The following is an 18,088-nucleotide window of genomic DNA, read 5'->3' on the forward strand; positions in this document are numbered from 1 at the left end:
TTGTGTTGCTAGCCTGAGCTGGCATCCATGCTGCTGAATCTTCACTGCTATTTTGAGCTGTGCTAGGTAGATTCAAGCTGGTGCAGGTACACCTACCTAAAACTCACTAGTGCCACCCATTGATATGCAGGCTCACTCTTAAGAGCCTGTTAGGCCAGGCTTATGCAACTAATGAATTTGTGACCATGGGACGTGCTAGCCTCATGCCAGGGCTATTCACCTATGCCGTTCAGAGCAAAGACCATTTCTTTGTGTGGTACAGCTGGGCCTAGAACCTGAATGGTGGCTTCTGAGCAATCCTATAAAAACAGTTTACTATATCAGGAGCACATGAATGCAGTACATTTATGTGCTTGCTGGGGAAAACACACCGGCCTCCTGGATGCAGTCGATAGGAATCGCTCACTCTTTGGTTATGGTTTTTACACTTCTTAAATTAACACCCAGCTTTAAATGTGTGTGGTATTTTCTCCTTGAGGCATCATGTGAATTTGTCACACTCCTCAAGGACTTTGTCCTCAGAGTCCAATAAATCAATTACTGACCCGTATATGTGTTTTTCCCCTCTCCAACCCTGCTAATATGAACAACAATTTTTGCTCCTTCCTTCCTTTTTATTGGCACAGCGGTTTGTCTCAGTGATCAAAAGCTTACTGGTTAACTGTTTAACGTCCCTACCAGTGGTTTATAACTCTAGTTCACTGCCCTGGGGAAAAGTTGGGCATCAATTGACCTTCTAGCTTTTCCCTCCCTCTAAGGCTATGGTTCTCAAAGCTTTTTCCTCCCTCTAAGCATGTAGTCCATGGCTGCCTTAAACTGGCTTCCACTGTGAGGGGGAGGAGGAAGTCCTGAACCTTCTAGTTCTACCTTGCAGGCCAGATCAGGTTTGCAGGGGGAGCAAGCGGTTCTGCATACACTTGAAGTGCAACTGACCTGGAGTAAATGACTGGTCATTTGGGAGCAAGAGGACTGTGAATACTGCTGTGACCCAAAGTATAAGAAGCCATCTATCACAAGGGGACTGCCTGTGCCAAAGCTTTTAAAGTGCTGAGGAGTTTCCACTTGGTACAGTTATGTTGGCGAGTGCAGAGAGGCAGGGTGCAGGAGCAAGGTAGGGTACAGAAGCAGGCTGGGGATGCAGGGTCTCAGCACGTGGCTATTATAGAAGGTCTCAGCAGGGTGTACGTGTGAGGGGGATGGGATGCAAGTTTCACACCAATGACACTGCTTGTAGTCAACCCTATAGTAAACTAAGCAGACACAGGCATACAAATAAGTTACAGTCTTATGTTTCAAATGATAGGCTAATAATAATAATGAATAATAATTACAAATATGCTAAGGAGCTGGGGATCTATTGTTTATGCCTAGAAACACCTCTCTCCTCCCACCGATTCTAAGCAGTATAGAGATGCCTGTTCGCTTGGTTTGGGGAATTTATTCCTCTCCTGCCTCCTGCTCTGAGCTGCAAACTCCATTGATCACAGGAATCCATTTGGATGACGCTCAGTCTCAGGGGTGCAAAACAAAAATAAGAGTGTTCATTTCATTTGTTGACAGTTTCTCAGTGCAATTGGAAGATTCAACCAGAGCCCCTCTGGCGGGGTGGGATGCCTCTTTCAGAAGTAGCATAACAAGCTTCTGTAAAACAGCAGTTTTCTGCACTCATTAATGTCCCTTTCCTTTATAGTGAGTCACTCAGGCCCAGAGTCTCACAGTGCAACCACTCACATATTACATTACAATATAGAACATAAATACTACAAGAAAAAATAATATATGCAGCAACTCTCAAACATTCAGTAGTTTTTTAAGCATTAAACATTTTTAGAATTCTAATACTTTTAGCCCACAAGTGAGCCATTCAGCTTCCAGCTATACAGGCAGTCCCCGACTTACGTGGATCCGACTTAAGTCGGATCCCTAGATACGAACGGGGTGAGGCAACTCCCGCACATGAGCAGCAGCATTCCCGGGGCTCGCTCACCTGGGTCCTAGGATCCTCCTCCTCCTCGGGCCGGCTCCGACTGGGGTCCCGCAGAGCTGCCGGCCAGAGGAAAAGTGTCTCCCCACGCCCGCTGCCCCCCCCAGCCCCCTGCCAGCAACAGGCTGCCCCCTCCCCTGAGCAACAGGCTGCCGAACAGACAAAAGCAGCCTCTCTGCCCCTCCTCCCCTCTATACATGCCGGGCTCCCAGAGCGCAGCAGCGTCCCCGGGGCTCGCTCACCTGGGTCCTAGAATCCACCTCCTCCTCCTCTTCGGCCGGCTCCAACTGGCCTCTGCCTGCAGCAGCTGGCCACAGGGACAGGGATCCCACAGAGCTGCCGGGCAGAGGAAAAGTGCCCCCCCACGCCCGCTCCCCCCCCCCGCGGCCTCGCATCCTGCACGCCTCCCCCCTCCCCCCTGCCAGCAACAGGCTGCCCCCTCCCCTGAGCAACAGGCTGCGGAACAGCAGACAAAAGCAGCCTCTCCGCCCCTCCTCCCCCTATACATGCTGGGCTCCCTGGGCAAACAAAGACTCCACCAAAACAAACAAAGTGCTGGCCTCATTGTGTTAGCAAAAAAAGGACCCTCCTCCTAGAACCCTGGGTGGTGTGTGGAAATAAAGCTATTAGCTCAAAGCATGGTGCAGAGCTGTTTGGTATTTGATGAGTTACTCCTTTAGTCCTGAGTTTGTCACAGGGACAGAAATAGATGTGAAATCTTCTGAACAGGGGAACAGACAGCAAAACAAACATTAGAGGGGAGTTAACCTTTCCCTATGCTATCCAAAACTAAAAAAAATGTTTGGCTAGAGTTTCCCCTACAATATGTACCAGTTCCGACTTACATACAAATTCAACTTAAGAACAAACCTACAGTCCCTATCTTGTACGTAACCCGGGGACTGCCTGTATATCTGTTAGGGTATGTCAGTCTTCCAGGGTTTGAATTAGTGGGTCTAGTTAAGACAGCTAATTCAAACAGAAAGGGGTTCTCTGGTCAGTGTCGGTAGTCCTGCTTCCATGAGGAGTAAGGGAAGTTGAAGGGAGAGTGTTCTCCCTTTGACTTCCTGCAGGGTGGACTGCATCAAAAGTCGAGTTAAAGTACTTCAACTTCAGCTACACATGCCGGACCATGGATGTTGCTGTACCAGAGAGCGCCAGACTAGAGAGGTTCAACCTGTACCTCTCCTATTTCCCCTATAACACAGAAGTTGCATAATAATGTTACGTAATACATGCTTAAGGCTTTAAAAAAGAATCTTGTTCATTCCATTTAACAAATGGACTTATCTTCTTTTTCAGTTCCAATCTGTTTGACAATGTAAGCCCAATAACGTCTTACCAGGCTGACCTTGCCATCTTAGCATCTGTTGAAATTAGAGGGTGAGTGTTGATAGTGATTTAGCAAGTGTCTCGTACTTAGATGTGTGTGATTTTTGTTTTTGTTTTTTGTAAACCTCCTTGTAAGCCTGCAAGTCTTGCTTCTTATTGAGCCTTGAAGGGTTTGCTATAGAAAACAAAACATGGATTTATGTCATCATCTTAAGGGCTTTAAGGGCAAGTTAAGCAATTTGGAATCCTAAGTCAGTTTTGAAAATGGGACTTGGGTTCCTAGGTCACTTAAGTCGGTGGAAAGTGCTACCCTTCATCTTTAGAATGCATTCAAAGAACAGCATGTAAAAATTTCTTCCAAAAAATCATTTTCAGCTCAGACTAAGAAAACACACTTTGAATCCAAATCCGGCAGAACTTTTTTTTAGTATATAAAAAAACTCTCCAATTATAGGTTTAGAGTAGCTTATCCCTTTCAGCCTTAGGCATAGTAGCTGGCAGGTTGTGAGGACTTTCTCCTACTGCTATTTATTGAAAGCCACGCTCGTCTGACAATTAAATGGTCCTTCTGATCAACCAGTCAATTCAGGATGCCTCTCATATTCATATTTTCATTTTCCTGAATAGCTTTTTATTTATATATTTATTTTACAAAGAGTGTTTTTGGAGAAGCACTTACACCTCTAAAGAATCCTCAAGGTGTTCGGTGAGGAGGTTAATTTTTCTCCTGCTGGAACACGAATATTGCTCACAATCATTAGAGGAAAAGTAAAAATTGCCTGTGAGGCACCAGTTTCATTAATTTTTTCCTTCCTGTTAGAAATCTGCTACATTAACAAATTTCTCGAGGCCCTGGTGCTATTAAACCTTCATATTTAAAAAAGAAGAAGAATTAGTAAAAACCCCAAATGGGCCAGGAGCTGCCTAAGTTCTATGTAGGACCCTACCAATCAGGTACTTCTATGATCAACGCTGCTCATAGTTGAATCCTTCAGCATAGAAGGTTGTCCAGCTAACACATGTAAACTTTATAATTTTATTTTATGCAATGATCCCAAACTAGAAGAATATGAAGAAAAATCCCCTTGAGAGAAAATTATTAATGGTATATTGAGCAAAAGATCAAGCATTTAATACAGCAAACATCATTTCTGCTCATTCCATCTTGCCAGTATTTCAGATAGAAAGGTCAGTGTCAATTAGTGTCAGTTATTAGATATTTGTACATTTTAGTTTGCTTGATTCTGCATTATGAAAGCCTTAGGGTCCCTTTTTAGGAACTAATAGTTTATTAGGCTACCTATTTGATAGTTACTGCTTATTCCCTTCACTATGTAGTGTCTCATCTCCTGATCACATCTTCCTCCCCATTGCAAACTGGCAACCTAAGGAGAATCCAGAGACAGAAGAAGACATCGGTCCTCTAGTTCAGCACATCTATGAGGTATGTCACTGTTACGGGATTGAGGTCCAGGGTTCTAACCAATACATTACAATTGGAAAGTAAGAAATATTTTAGTTAAGATTTCCTATATGGTAAATATGCAGTTAATGCCTTACTCCATCTGGTTGCTCAATAGGAACTTAGAATTTTCTGCATTGAGTCAATCCATTGGCCCAAGCTATTGAGGAAGGCAGAAATGCCTAGCAATTAATACAGCCACTTGTGCAGTGCTATACATTGCAGTTAGTGGGAGAGAGAAGGAATTCCTCTCTGATCCTTACAGCATTTCACTTATGCCTGAATCATACGCTGCTATGCTATTTGACACATCTGTGTGTTATTGACCATAAAATCATCCAGTCCTTTAGAAAACTACACAGATTATCTGGTATCCTGAATCTTGCAGCAGTGAAATCAGTAAATGACTAGTCGTTGTGTTAATTATTCTGGACACTCAGATGTACTCTAATTATGCAGAGTCATTACTAAAGAAGTCATTTGCCTTGAAAATTAGAGTCTTTTCAGAGCTCTTTTTTTAAGCAACTATCACAGATTTCATCTCTGTTCAATTAATTTTGTAAAGAAAATTTTTTGTAGAGAGCTTTCTGAGGATAATTCAAGTTATTATACAACCAATATGGTACCACTTTATCTAAATAAATTATTCTTATCATATATCTGAGAAGTCCACAATGTATGTACAATGTTGGATAAGAAACATAGGGCATCTCTCACTTTTTGAAAGCAGAAAAATATCTTCCCTTTAAGTTTGTTCTGAAGAATCTCTCCTTTCCAGCAAATTATTCCAAGTAATTATAAATTAGCTTCTTGCTAAATAAAATTGAGGTTCTTTCGATAGTATCGTTGCTGATACTGTACTTTCAGGGAGGGGAAAACTTATAGATGCTTCTTAGGGATGTTAGTTAGCGTGTAATTGAATAGTCATGTAACCACATCAAATTTTAGCAGCTACACAATTATTTAGAGGCAGCAGCACATGGTGGAAGGCGAGAGCCGGTCCGTGAGGGGAGTTAGTTTAAAAACCAGCTCCCCACACAGACTGGCTCTGTCTGCCACACGGCACTGCTGCCTCTGATACAGAGACAGCAGTAGAGGGTGGAAGCAGCCCCTGTCCTTTGGGGTCCCAGCTTCCCACGGACAGAGGCTGTTCCACTGCAGCAGTCCCTGTCCACAGGAAGCTCGGACCTCCCACAAACAGGAGCTGCTGCCACGGAACAACCTCTGTCCGTGGCGGGCCCAGGCTTTTAAGTTGGTTCCCTGCAGCACCGATTCCTGCCTCTTCCCTCCCTCCTCTTCCCCCTCCCTGCTGCCTCTGATATAGAGGTAGCAGGCAGGGGAGGGCAATGCATGTAGTTGATAGGATTAACCGATAAGCCCATGCTTATTGGTTAATTGTGCAGTCATCTACACATTAACATTCTTAATGCTTCTTATATTCGTGTTGCTGGGCTGTTAACATAAGAAAGAAGATGGTCTTATTCAGTCATTAGTTTTCTTTTCCTCACTAGCTGAGAAACAATGGTCCAAGTGCTTTCAGCAAAGTGATGCTGAATCTTCAGTGGCCTTACAAATACAACAACAACACCCTGCTGTATATTATGCAATATGAAATTGATGGACCCATGAACTGCACTTCAGATATGGAGATCAATCCATTGAAAATTAAGGTAAGTAGAGACTTTTATAATGCTGTGTTTTGGTATTGAGTAGAGTTGGGGTTTTGTTCCTGTCTTTTTGCTGTATACTATCAACTGTGAAATATCAGATTATTTAACACATTCTGGGCCAGGCCCTCTACTCTACTGATGTAAATAAGCATAGCCACTAGTTTTCTTGTGTTTTACTGCTGTTGAGAATCTGCCTATTTTGTCTATTCTTTTTTATGTACTCCCATTTATTTTTTGTTGTATTCGGTCTCCCATTGTCTTGTATGAGGAGACGTCAGTTTTTCAGTCAAAACTTCAGATCTAGCATCCCTTTTCTTTTTTAACTCTTGTTGGCATAGTTTTCAGTCCACAGCAACATATAGCCTTTTCTTTAAAGTGAATTTTGTAATATGGTAGTGAGGCCACATCTGGAGTATTGTGTCCAATTCTGGGCCCCCCACTACAGAAAGGATGTGGACACATTGGAGAGGGTCCAGCAGAGGCCAATCAAGATGATTAGGGGGCTGAAGCACTTGACCTGTGAGGAGAAGCTGAGGGATTTGGGCTTATGTAGTCTGCAGAAGAGAAGACTGAGGGGGGATTTGATAGCAGCATTCAACTTTCTGAAGAGAGGTTCCAAAGAGGACGGAGAGAGGCTGTTCTCAGTTGTGACTGATGGCAGAACAAGGAGCAGTGATCTCAAGTTACTTTGGGGGGAGGTCTAGGTTGGATATTAGGAAAAACTATTTCACTAGGGGTATGTCTAGACTACTTGCCTCTGGTGACAGAGGCTTGTAGATTTGTTTACTCGGCATAGGGAAATGAAGCGGCAATTTAAATAATCGCCACTTCATTTAAATTTAAGTGGGTGCCGTGCCGTGCCGTGCCATGCCAATCAGCTGTTTGTCGGCTCAGCATGGTAGTCTGACCACTCCGCGGTCAACATGAAAGGGAGGTCGACAAATGCCTTTGATGTCAACCGTGGAGCGTCCAGACTAGCGCACTGAGCCGACAAACAGCTGATCGGCTCAGCGCGGCAGCCATTTAAATGTAAATGAAGTGGCGATTATTTAAATCGCCGCTTAATTTCCCTATGCCGGGTAGCCCAATCTAAATGCCTCTGTCGCCAGAGGCATGTAGTCTAGACACATCCTAGGAGTGTGGTAAAGTACTGGAATGGGTTACCTAGGGAGGTGGTGGAATCTCCATTCCTAGAGGTTTTTAAGTCTCAGCTTGACACAGCCCTGGCTGGGTTGATTTAGTTGGGATTGGTCCTACTTTGGGCAGGGGGCTGGACTCGATGACCTCCTGAGGTCTCTTCCAGCCCTATGATTCTATGTCCCCAGGGTGTTCTGCTCTGGTGGCTTGATTTCAAGCTTAAATAGAGTGGAAGTCACCTCTGTTACTTCCAAATGAAAATCAAAGATAGTGCCCAAACATATATTCACCAACACAAGGTCAAGACTATTTTAATTTCATTTTTTAAAAGTTATGATTACCCAAGCATATAGGAAGTCTGTACAGACCTATGCACAAGTTACTCATAGGTCACATCCTTAACAAGTGTTAGAGTGATGAGTCTCTCATGGCTTGATCATCAGTAGAGGGATGGTTCCTGCTGGAGTCTTCCATAGGGAGCTCAGTTTTCCTGTTCTGGGTATCCTCTTTTTATAATGTGATTCTGTCTGTACTTCCATTCTACGCATGTCCATAGACTTGTTAACCCTCCTTAATCTTATTGGTCTGTATCTCCCCGGAAACTTAAGGAACACGGATTTGCTATAGGTAGTGTAAGGTTTCTCTATATTCATTAGTTTGTTGCACAGTTAGTATTCTGGGGTTAAGATGCATGTCAGGGACAGGTGCACCTTTACAGTATTTTTATGATCTAATATTAATCTTCTGGGTAATTTTGTGCAGTATCACCACTTTGTAGCTCTTTTCCTATAATATTAGGACATCGGGTTATTTTCCAGTCACTTATGTCATCTTTTCTTCTCTCCAAGGCCTAAAATAGCTAAGCTAAATTCTTGAGGACCTCAGCCTACAGATTCTTTTATTTCTGCGTGTCTTGCCTATATCTAATACCTGGTTCCTCTAAACATTTATTAGTCTCTTACTTTTCTGTCCTTTAAATTAACTCTAATTAACAGACAATGAATATATATAACACATTGATTAATCATAATATTCTACAATAAATAATAACTAAAATCGGTGGATACAAATGGAATGTTACTTAACCTAGGATTTAAACAGCAACATTCCAATAGTTGTTTTATTGTTTTGTAATATTTGTATTTTTGAGCTTACAGGGAGATATTACATTATTGTTTTTATTACTACAGGTTGGACCTCCCTGGTCCAGCACTCTCAGGACCTGACTGGTATCAAACGAGGGAGTTTGCTGGACCAGTGGAGTTTGCTGGACCAGGGGAGGTCCATTTTGCCCCTTTCCTGGGCTCTCCCATGTTCCATCAGCAGACCTAGCAGTAGGGTTCGCCTTCTCTCTGCCACTGGGCTCCTGGCTCGGTGGTCAGCCCCTCGACCATTGGGGCTTCAGCTGCCCTGGGGTTGCGGCCACTCCAGGGCCACCAGGGCTGCTGGAGCTCCACTAAATCCCAGTGAGATCTGTGGAGGTCTTCTAATTGATTTCAGTAGACTTTAGATGAGGCCTAGAGTCCCACAGAAATATTTTATGTGTAGTACATGATGATATATATTTCTCATGTCATTTCAATATACTATATAAATATAGTATATGTAGTTTCAAGTCCCTCAAAAGGATGAATTAGTATTTCAGCTGTGAAACCAAGAATAGTGTAGTGTTCTTCTTCGAGTGATGTCCCCGTGGGTGCTCCACTACAGGTGTCGGGCTCGTCCCGGCGCCGCAAACCGGAAACTTCTTCGTAGCAGTAGCCCCCTCCGGAGGACCGCGCGTGCGCAGTGTGCCCCGCGGCGTTCGCGCCTTTTTTGCGTCGCGCGGTCCGACCCGCCAGTTCCTCCTAACCGTCCACGGCCGCAGACGGATCTGGAACACGCTCCTCTCCTGAGGAGAAATCGTTTAGTCAGAAAATCAGATATATGTTCAGTTGTTTTCCCAGTTAGCCCCTTCCCAACGTAGTGTTAGTCAGTGTTATATCGTTAGTTAGTTAGATTGGTTAATTGTTTAAAAAAAAAAAAAAAAAAAAAAAAACAACACCCCTGTTACTTCAACCCCCTGTTTTAATCCCGGGGGTTACACCCGCACAGTGAACCATGCCCGGTTCTCCCGGGTTCAAGAAGTGCGCATCATGCGGCGAGGCTATGCCGGTGTCGGATGGCCACTCCCGCTGCATTCGCTGCCTAGGGGAGGGCCATATCCCTCAGAAGTGTGGCCATTGCGCCAAGCTAACGGCGCGCACGAGGCGTGACAGAGAGATGCGCCTTAAAATGCTCCTCTTCAACAAGGCTCTTCAGCCGCCGACGTCAACAGAGCGAGAGACCAAGGGTACGCACAAGACCAAAGAAAAGGCCTCCGCTTCGTCCAGGAGCCTAAGTGCGGCAGACTCGAGAGCCGCGTCGGGCCACCCACAGGCGATGGAAAAGCCTTCCAAAGCCCGTAGCACATCGGCGCCGAGCCCCGCACTCTCTGTGGCATCGGCCCCGCCAACCCGTCCGGAGTCGGCACCATCATCAGCGGCACCGAGCCTCCGAGCGGCACCGCAGCCGGATTCGGTGCGGTCCTCGGCACCGAGGCAATCGGCACCGTCGGCGCATGACCGTGCCCCGACTAAGACGGCACCGGTGGCCGGCCCGGCACCGAAGCCTAAACAGGCACCGAAGCCTAAGCCGCAACAACCTAAGGCACCAGACACGGCACCGAGGAAACACTCGGCACCCAGATCCCATCCAAAGCCTAGCGACGCAGCCACTCCTCATCCTCAGGGCGCGTCGGCACCGCACCGCACCGACCGATCGCTGGAAGTGGAGCAGCCGTCTCAGTCTCCCGTTTCGGCACCGGATCCGACGACCTTACACCCTCAGGTGTCGGGACAAGAACTGCTTCCGCCTTCCTCGCCTCCTGCGCCTCAATCACCATGCCTTCCAGGGGAAATCTCTGATGGGGCCTCACTTATCTCGATCCCAGATAGCCCGGTCCCCCATACTTCTAGAGCGGTACCGACGAAGGCACAGAGGAAAACACACCACCCTCGTACCCCTTCTCCAGGTTCGGACAGGGCAGCCTTCTCGCCTGGACCTTCGATTTCACCTCAAAGACGCCGGAGCCACTATCACGAGTACTCTCCTGCACGCCGCTACTATAGATCCCCGAGAAGGTCCATCACACCGCCTCACTATCACCGATCATACTACTCCAGATCGCCGTACCGTTACTCGTACCGTTCTCGTTCCCCTCGATCACCTACCCGCTCCCGCTATTATCGTCATAGGAGCACTCTGTCCTATTCCCCACAATACTCTCATCGTGCGTCTCGTCACCGCTCACCGCATTCGGAGCGTTCACGATCAATATCGAGGCGCTCACCCTTGTCTCCGAGCCGACAGCAAATATATTCGCCAACGACCCAAGGCTCTATTCCACCGGCTCAACGCCCACTAGCGCCTACGGGAGATGCGTCCACGACTTCGGTCCCACAGGACGATACCACTCAGTCACCAGTGGCGGAACACCAGTCAGTGGCCTCCCCGACAGATGTCGCTTCCTCTTCTCCTGATGATGCGGTGTTTAACGACGAACCCCCTCTGGCAGATGATTATAAGCAGTTCCATGAGCTTTTTACACGGGTAGCGGATTCACAAAACTTACGCACCTCGAGGGCGCCTCCAAAACACCATCCGCTGCTCAGAAATTTACAACATTCTAGTAAATCCAAGCTAGCTCTTCCTTTCGATGCCGCGATATTGGAGGTAGCCAATGACATCTGGCAAACTCCGGCGTCTATGCCTCCTACCAACAAACGCACGGACAGGAAATATTTTATCGACGCCAAGGATGCAGAGTTTCTCTTTACCCATCCTGTTCCGAACTCTATCGTGGTTGACGCAGCACAGCAAAAGGCGAGATCCGCGCAGGCGAGAAATTCTATCGCGGACAAAGAGGCCAAACGCTTGGATTTGCTAGGCAGAAAGGTCTATTCATCTGCTACGGCCACATTGAGGATGGCAAACTACTCTGCCCATCTTGCCAACCACGACTTCGACAACTATTCGAAGTTAGTGCCGCTCATACAGCATCTCCCACATTCCCAAAGGGAGGTACTGAAGGCCATAGTACAAGAGGGGTACACAGTGGCCCGTAATGCGCTCCAGATATCCCTCGATATCGCGGACTCGGCCTCCCGCACTACCACGACGTCCATCGTCATGCGACGAGACTCTTGGCTCCACCTGGCTTCCGTGCCAAAGGATCTACACCCTAAGGTGGAGGACCTCCCATTTGACCGAGCATCCCTGTTCGCTCAAAACACAGACCAAGTGTTCCACTCAGGAAAAGACTCTAGAAATACGTTAAGAACTCTAGGGATGTACACCCCGCCTTTCAGGCGCAGGAGAGCCTGGCCATATAACAGGCAGAGGCCGCCTCCTTCTTCGGCTTCCTACTATACCAACCAACGATTTAGGCCATACGACCAGCATAGACAGAGGCAGCGCCCCCAACGTCGCCGCCAGCAACCTAACAAGGCCAACAACCAGCAACAATCTAGACAGCAAGTTTGACATACTGATCGAGAGTCTGCGAGCCATCCCTCAACTAGAACCCAACGCGAGAGTAACCAAACTCTTCAACCGCCGTCTGTATCCATACTCCCTTCGTTGGTTTGCCATCACCACAGACCGCTGGGTCAGAGAGATTGTAACCTCAGGACTCACCATTCCGTTCTCCACCTTGCCTCCCACCAACCCTCCCTCCCCACCCCTTTTCAGGGACCCCTCCCACGAAAATCTGTTACGACAGGAAGTAGTACACCTACTTACCATAGGTGCGGTGGAAATAGTTCCTCCCGAATTCCATCGCAGGGGGTTCTATTCCCGATACTTCCTCACAGAGAAAAAGTCGGGGGGATGGAGGCCGATACTAGACCTTCGCGGTCTCAACCGCTACCTGCGAAGATACAGATTCAAGATGGTTACTCTGGGTTCCATCATTCCAACACTACAAAAGGGGGATTGGTTCGCGTCTCTCGACCTGCAGGACGCATACTTCCACATTCCTATCCATCCAGCTCACAGGAGGTTTCTGCGATTCACCGTCGGAGACGACCACTACCAATATGCGGTACTTCCCTTCGGCCTATCCGCAGCTCCGAGAGTATTTTCAAAGACCATGGCAGTCATAGCGGCATACCTCCGTCGAGCGGGGATCACCATCTTCCCTTATCTCGACGACTACCTCCTCTCAGCACCTTCGAGAGAACAAGCCGAGATGGCAGTTGCCACTACAAAAGGCATCTTCGAGACCCTTGGCCTAATTATCAATCTGCCAAAATCTACTCTAACTCCGGCCCAGTCCATCGTGTTCATTGGGGCCAGACTAGACTCTACCACTGCTATGGCGTATCTGCCTACGGACAGAGCCGGCACCATTCGAGACCTATCGAACGTCTTGCTCACAGCCCCGAAGGTCTCTTACCTTACCTGCCTGAAACTATTGGGCCACATGGCCTCTACCACATACGTCATAGCCCATGCTCGCCTCCGCATGCGATGTCTGCAACACTGGCTCCTCATAGCCTACAAACCGGGCATTACCAATATCAACACTTTCATAACCATCCCTGCCCGAGTCAGGAAATCGCTCGTTTGGTGGACTCTACCTGCCAATACTCTAGCAGGCGTTCCATTCCGGATCCAGCCCCCATCCATTCAATTGACCACGGACGCGTCGCTAATAGGCTGGGGGGCGCATATGTTGCACTACCGGATTCAGGGACTGTGGTCCCATCAGGAATCCCTACTCCATATAAACTTCCTGGAGCTCAGGGCAGTCTTCAACGCATGCCGCCACTTTGTCCAACATATACAGGGGACCACCATACAAGTCCTTACCGACAACATATGCACGGTTTACTACATCAACCGGCAAGGCGGGGCCCGGTCCAGGACTTTGTGTGCGGAAGCAGTGCGCCTGTGGAACTGGGCGATCCGCCACAGGATCGCGCTCGTAGCTTCCTATCTCCCAGGCAAAACCAATATAATTGCGGACACGCTCAGCAGATCATTCCACTCCCAACACGAATGGGAGCTCCTTCACTCTGTAGCCCTCGATCTGTTTCGGGCATGGGGTTACCCAGAGATCGACCTCTTTGCCACTCGCGACAACAGGAAGTGCCGCTCTTACTGTTCGAGAGCGGGGATAGACAACCAATCCTTGGGGGATGCCTTCCTTCTCAATTGGGGGGCGTACCATCTCCTCTACGCTTTTCCCCCAATCCCGCTGATACCGCGGGTAATACAGAAAATACTATCAGACTCGGCGACAGTAATCCTCGTGGCTCCCTTCTGGCCGCGCCAGACTTGGCTCACGCAACTCATGCAGATGTCGGTGTCCAGACCTCAACGTCTTCCAAGGATCAACAACTTGATCTCACAACAAAACGGCAACTTTCTCCACCCGGATGTCGACCGCTTGCACCTGACAGCTTGGCTCCTAACTGGCTCCAGGGCCTAGAATTAACCTGCTCCCAAGCAGTCATGGATGTACTCGTGCAAAGCAGACGACACAGCACCCAACGATCGTACATCTATAAGTGGCGTCGCTTCTCAGCCTGGTGCCGGCCACAAGCCATTAACCCCCTAAATGTGCAGATCCAGCGTATTCTGGACTACGTCCTGCATTTACACTCCCAAGGATTGGCCGCTGCTTCGCTAAAAGTACACTTGGCAGCTATTTCGGCTTTTCACGCTCCCATAGAGAGCTTTTCCGTTTTCTCTCATCCACTTACGAAGAAATTTCTCAAGGGAATTTCCAATATTTGTCCACCACACAAGCCTATCCCGCAGCCATGGGACCTTGGCCTTGTACTGGACACCCTTACCCGCCCACCATTTGAACCACTTGCGACTTGTGAGTTACAAATTCTCACGATAAAGGTTACCTTTCTCCTGGCAATAGCCTCAGCTCGGCGAGTTTCAGAGCTTGCAGCACTCTCAGCGGACCCGCCATACACGATGTTCACTCAGCAGGGAGTCTCACTGAGATGTCACCCATCCTTCTTGCCAAAAGTCAACTCGTCCTTTCATGTCAATGAACCTATAATCTTCCCTACTTTCTACCCCAAACCGCATGCTACACCGGAGGAAGCCCGCTGGCACACTCTGGACATTAGAAGGGCATTGGCATTTTACCTTGACAGAACACGTCCATTCCGGAAGTCTCCGCGTTTGCTATTATCACTCGCTGATCGCTCTAAAGGTCATCAGCTGTCGTCCCAACGTATTTCCAAACATATAGTTAACTGCATCACCCGTTGCTACACTCTCAGGGGGAAATCTCTGCCCTGTTCGCTAACAGCGCATTCAACTAGAAGTATGGCTGCCTCCACGGCTTTTATGAAAAATGTATCTCTTACAGACATATGCAGGGCAGCGACATGGTCGTCCGCATCCACCTTCGCCAGACACTATGCCCTTGACCGTCTCAAGGTCGCTGACACAGCAGTCGCTCAAGCAGTCCTTTCGTCCGTGCACAAGTAAATCCGAAGCACAATCAGTGCGAGGGTGACTGCTTCATACTCACCTGTAGTGGAGCACCCACGGGGACATCACTCGAAGAAGAAGAAAAGGTTACTCACCTTGTGCAGTAACTTCTGTTCTTCGAGATGTGTGTCCCCGTGGGTGCTCCACGACCCGCCCTCCTCCCTGCTTCGGAGATCTCTCTTGTATCTTGCAGATGTTCCGGCTAGGAGGAACTGGCGGGTCGGACCGCGCGACGCAGAAAAGGCGCGAACGCCGCGGGGCACACTGCGCACGCGCGGTCCTCCGGAGGGGGCTACTGCTACGAAGAAGTTTCCGGTTTGCGGCGCCGGGACGAGCCCGACACCTGTAGTGGAGCACCCACGGGGACACACATCTCGAAGAACAGAAGTTACTGCACAAGGTGAGTAACCTTTTCTTCCTTAAGTCTCGAGTGTGAAATCCAGGAAAAGAATTCCCAAATTGGAGGAATTGCTAACGCCCATAGTACCCCACTCACATGACCTTATTTCAAAACCCTCCTTAAATGACAGATATGTGTGCATATAAGTGTAACATACATTGTTTCTACAAGTTTCTTAGACTCAAATACCTTAGAAGAGTTGTGGAGACCCTTGAGTATGAGTTTCCTAAATTGACAGTGCTCTATTGACAGCTTTAAGAATATACTCTTAGCTCATTCTAAGCAGGAAACTTCCATGACATCACTTAACATTCTAGTGATTGAACTGACGGAACTGTAAAAAAAAAATGCACTTATAACTGGCAAAGTATTGAATGTGGGGAGGCAAGAACTGCAGGGCTCTGAGTTAGGTCTTATTAAACATCTGTTAATGTTCTAGGGAAGGGAGTGAATGGTATGGTAATTAAATTTGAAGATGATGCTACATTTTGGAGATTTGCAGACCTCACCTAGGACAGAGACAAAGGGATTTATGGAGATGAGAAACAGGGAAGATTTCATTCTGGTGCACATACCTGAAAGTTCTAGAGTAGGGCTGTGTGCAGTGCATAGGGTTTGATTTGCCCAAGTCCTGTGAAATCTTTCAGGTGAGGTCAGTTTGTATTTTTTCTTGATCTAGTTTTGCATTGCTTGAAGTTCACCTGCACTCAGAAAGTCAGTGCAAAACCACTACTAAGCTACATTTTTAAAAATGATTTTGCTGTGCAATTGGTTCTGTCTGTGTTGCAATGACATAGCAACAAAATTGTCCCTGATTTTGATAAATCTATTTGCAAAATCACTTTTTTTTTTACTTTCTCTGGAACAGACAAATAGCAGTAACAATTAAGCCAAAAGATTTGAATGACCCAGTCAAAGAAATTTGGCTAGCTGTTGGTTTGTAACCCAATTTCTGCACATTCTAATTCTAATTCTCAGTAGTAGTTCTTAAATATTTCAAAGCACATTTGCCTGCACTATTAGCCTGCTGGTGTTCCAGCCAACGTCTTTTTTAAAAATTATTTTTGCCTTCTTAAAATTCCCTGGAATTTCCAATAAAACGTGACAGTGTTTTCCCATTCCTGTACTAAACTGTGGTAAAATATTGCTCTTTGCAGTTAAAATGTTACGTTCTACCTCAGAGGTGATTGCTCCTGGGGAGTGATTCCTGTATATTTGCTAGTTTGCAAAGCATTCTAACATCCTTTAGAATAAATGTTGTTGTGAAAAATATGGTTTATTATTTGTTTTTTCTTCATGTAACCCTAGATTTCAGCTCCTAAAGCAGATGAGAAGAATGAAACTATTGGATATGAGGATAACCGTGATCACCATATAAATCGAAGAGATACAACTGTCATTGAAGGAGATGTACATACTTTGGTAAGCTCTACAGTAGCTCATTCACTGATGTATTTCAGCTCCTCCAGCCCTGGCAGCTAGGGGGAACTTAGGTGAGGGAAGGGCCTCACCCATCCACTTTTCACAGGGTCTGACCACTCCCCCTTTCTCCTCAGCAGGCCAGAGTGCATTCCAGCTGGACCCTTCATCTGCCTAAGGCTTTCTGCCTGACTTGACGGCAGGTGGAGGGTCTGCGTCTCTCTGCTAGCTCCCCAAAGCTCTTCCCAAACTGACTCCAGCAGCAGGAGATGGTGTGCCTTGGAGCCTGAGCCCAGCCACATTATGTAGAGCTCTGCAAAGCTGCAGATATCCAGAGACAATTTTTGCAAGTCATGGATTGGATGTGGATACACATTTATGTATCTATGTAGGGCTCTATTCATGGAGACTGTTTAGGAAGGATAATTCTAAAGAAATGTTTAAATGGTTTGGAACTATCAACCTGTGTATCCACATGTTATTGCTGTCATCTCTGTCTGCTTTTAATTGGCTAGGACAGGGACCATGTCCACCTACTGTTTGTACAGCACCTAACAAAAATCAGGCCTCTGATTTGGTCCCCTTGGCATTGCTGTAACATACATGTAGTAAACCAGTAACCTGTAACTCTGAGACTCTGGAAATGGACAGTGATTTTCTTCCCCATTTCTGTAAAATGAACCTGTTAGACTTTGGGGAGGAGTTGGATCTGCCTGGGAGAAGTGGTCGGTGTTCCTCTAGGAGCTCTAGAGGCTCAAGGGGCCAGCATCAGTGCAGAGCCTCCAGTACACACATCCCAAGATTACTTGCTGTAAGACCTTGGTGGGGAGAGGACAAAAGTATAGGATCAAAATGCACCTTCATCCAGGGCCATCCCTAGTGGGTATGGGGCATATGGCAACCCTCCACTGCACAGGCCCTACCCCTGCCCTTCCTCTGCGCCCCCCTGTCCCCTTTCCAAGCCCCCTCCTGTGAGCAACGTGAGCTGGAGGTTTGTCAGGCAACCTGGCATGGGGCAGCAGCAGGGGTCACTCTTCCTCCTGCATTCACCACAGCGGCAGGAGCAGGAGTGACCCTGCAGCCTGTTCCGCTCCACCCCTCTCCCAGACCATTGCGCTCTGCTTCTCTAATGGCCCTCAGCA

General features: G+C 47.3%; 1 protein-coding gene across 1 annotated transcript in view; it reads left to right on the top strand.

Annotated features, from left to right (window-relative positions):
- Nucleotides 1-18,088, top strand: part of ITGAV (integrin subunit alpha V) — a 97,046-nt gene that overhangs the window by 68,746 nt on the left and 10,212 nt on the right. The window contains exons 23-26 of the mRNA XM_075933763.1: nucleotides 3,287-3,367; nucleotides 4,655-4,760; nucleotides 6,290-6,448; nucleotides 16,836-16,949. Of these exons, the coding sequence (XP_075789878.1) occupies nucleotides 3,287-3,367; nucleotides 4,655-4,760; nucleotides 6,290-6,448; nucleotides 16,836-16,949 (460 nt within the window). The remainder of the gene's footprint in view (nucleotides 1-3,286; nucleotides 3,368-4,654; nucleotides 4,761-6,289; nucleotides 6,449-16,835; nucleotides 16,950-18,088) is intronic.

The sequence above is a fragment of the Pelodiscus sinensis genome, chromosome 7, assembly GCF_049634645.1.
Source record: "Pelodiscus sinensis isolate JC-2024 chromosome 7, ASM4963464v1, whole genome shotgun sequence".
Taxonomy (NCBI): Eukaryota; Metazoa; Chordata; order Testudines; family Trionychidae; genus Pelodiscus; species Pelodiscus sinensis.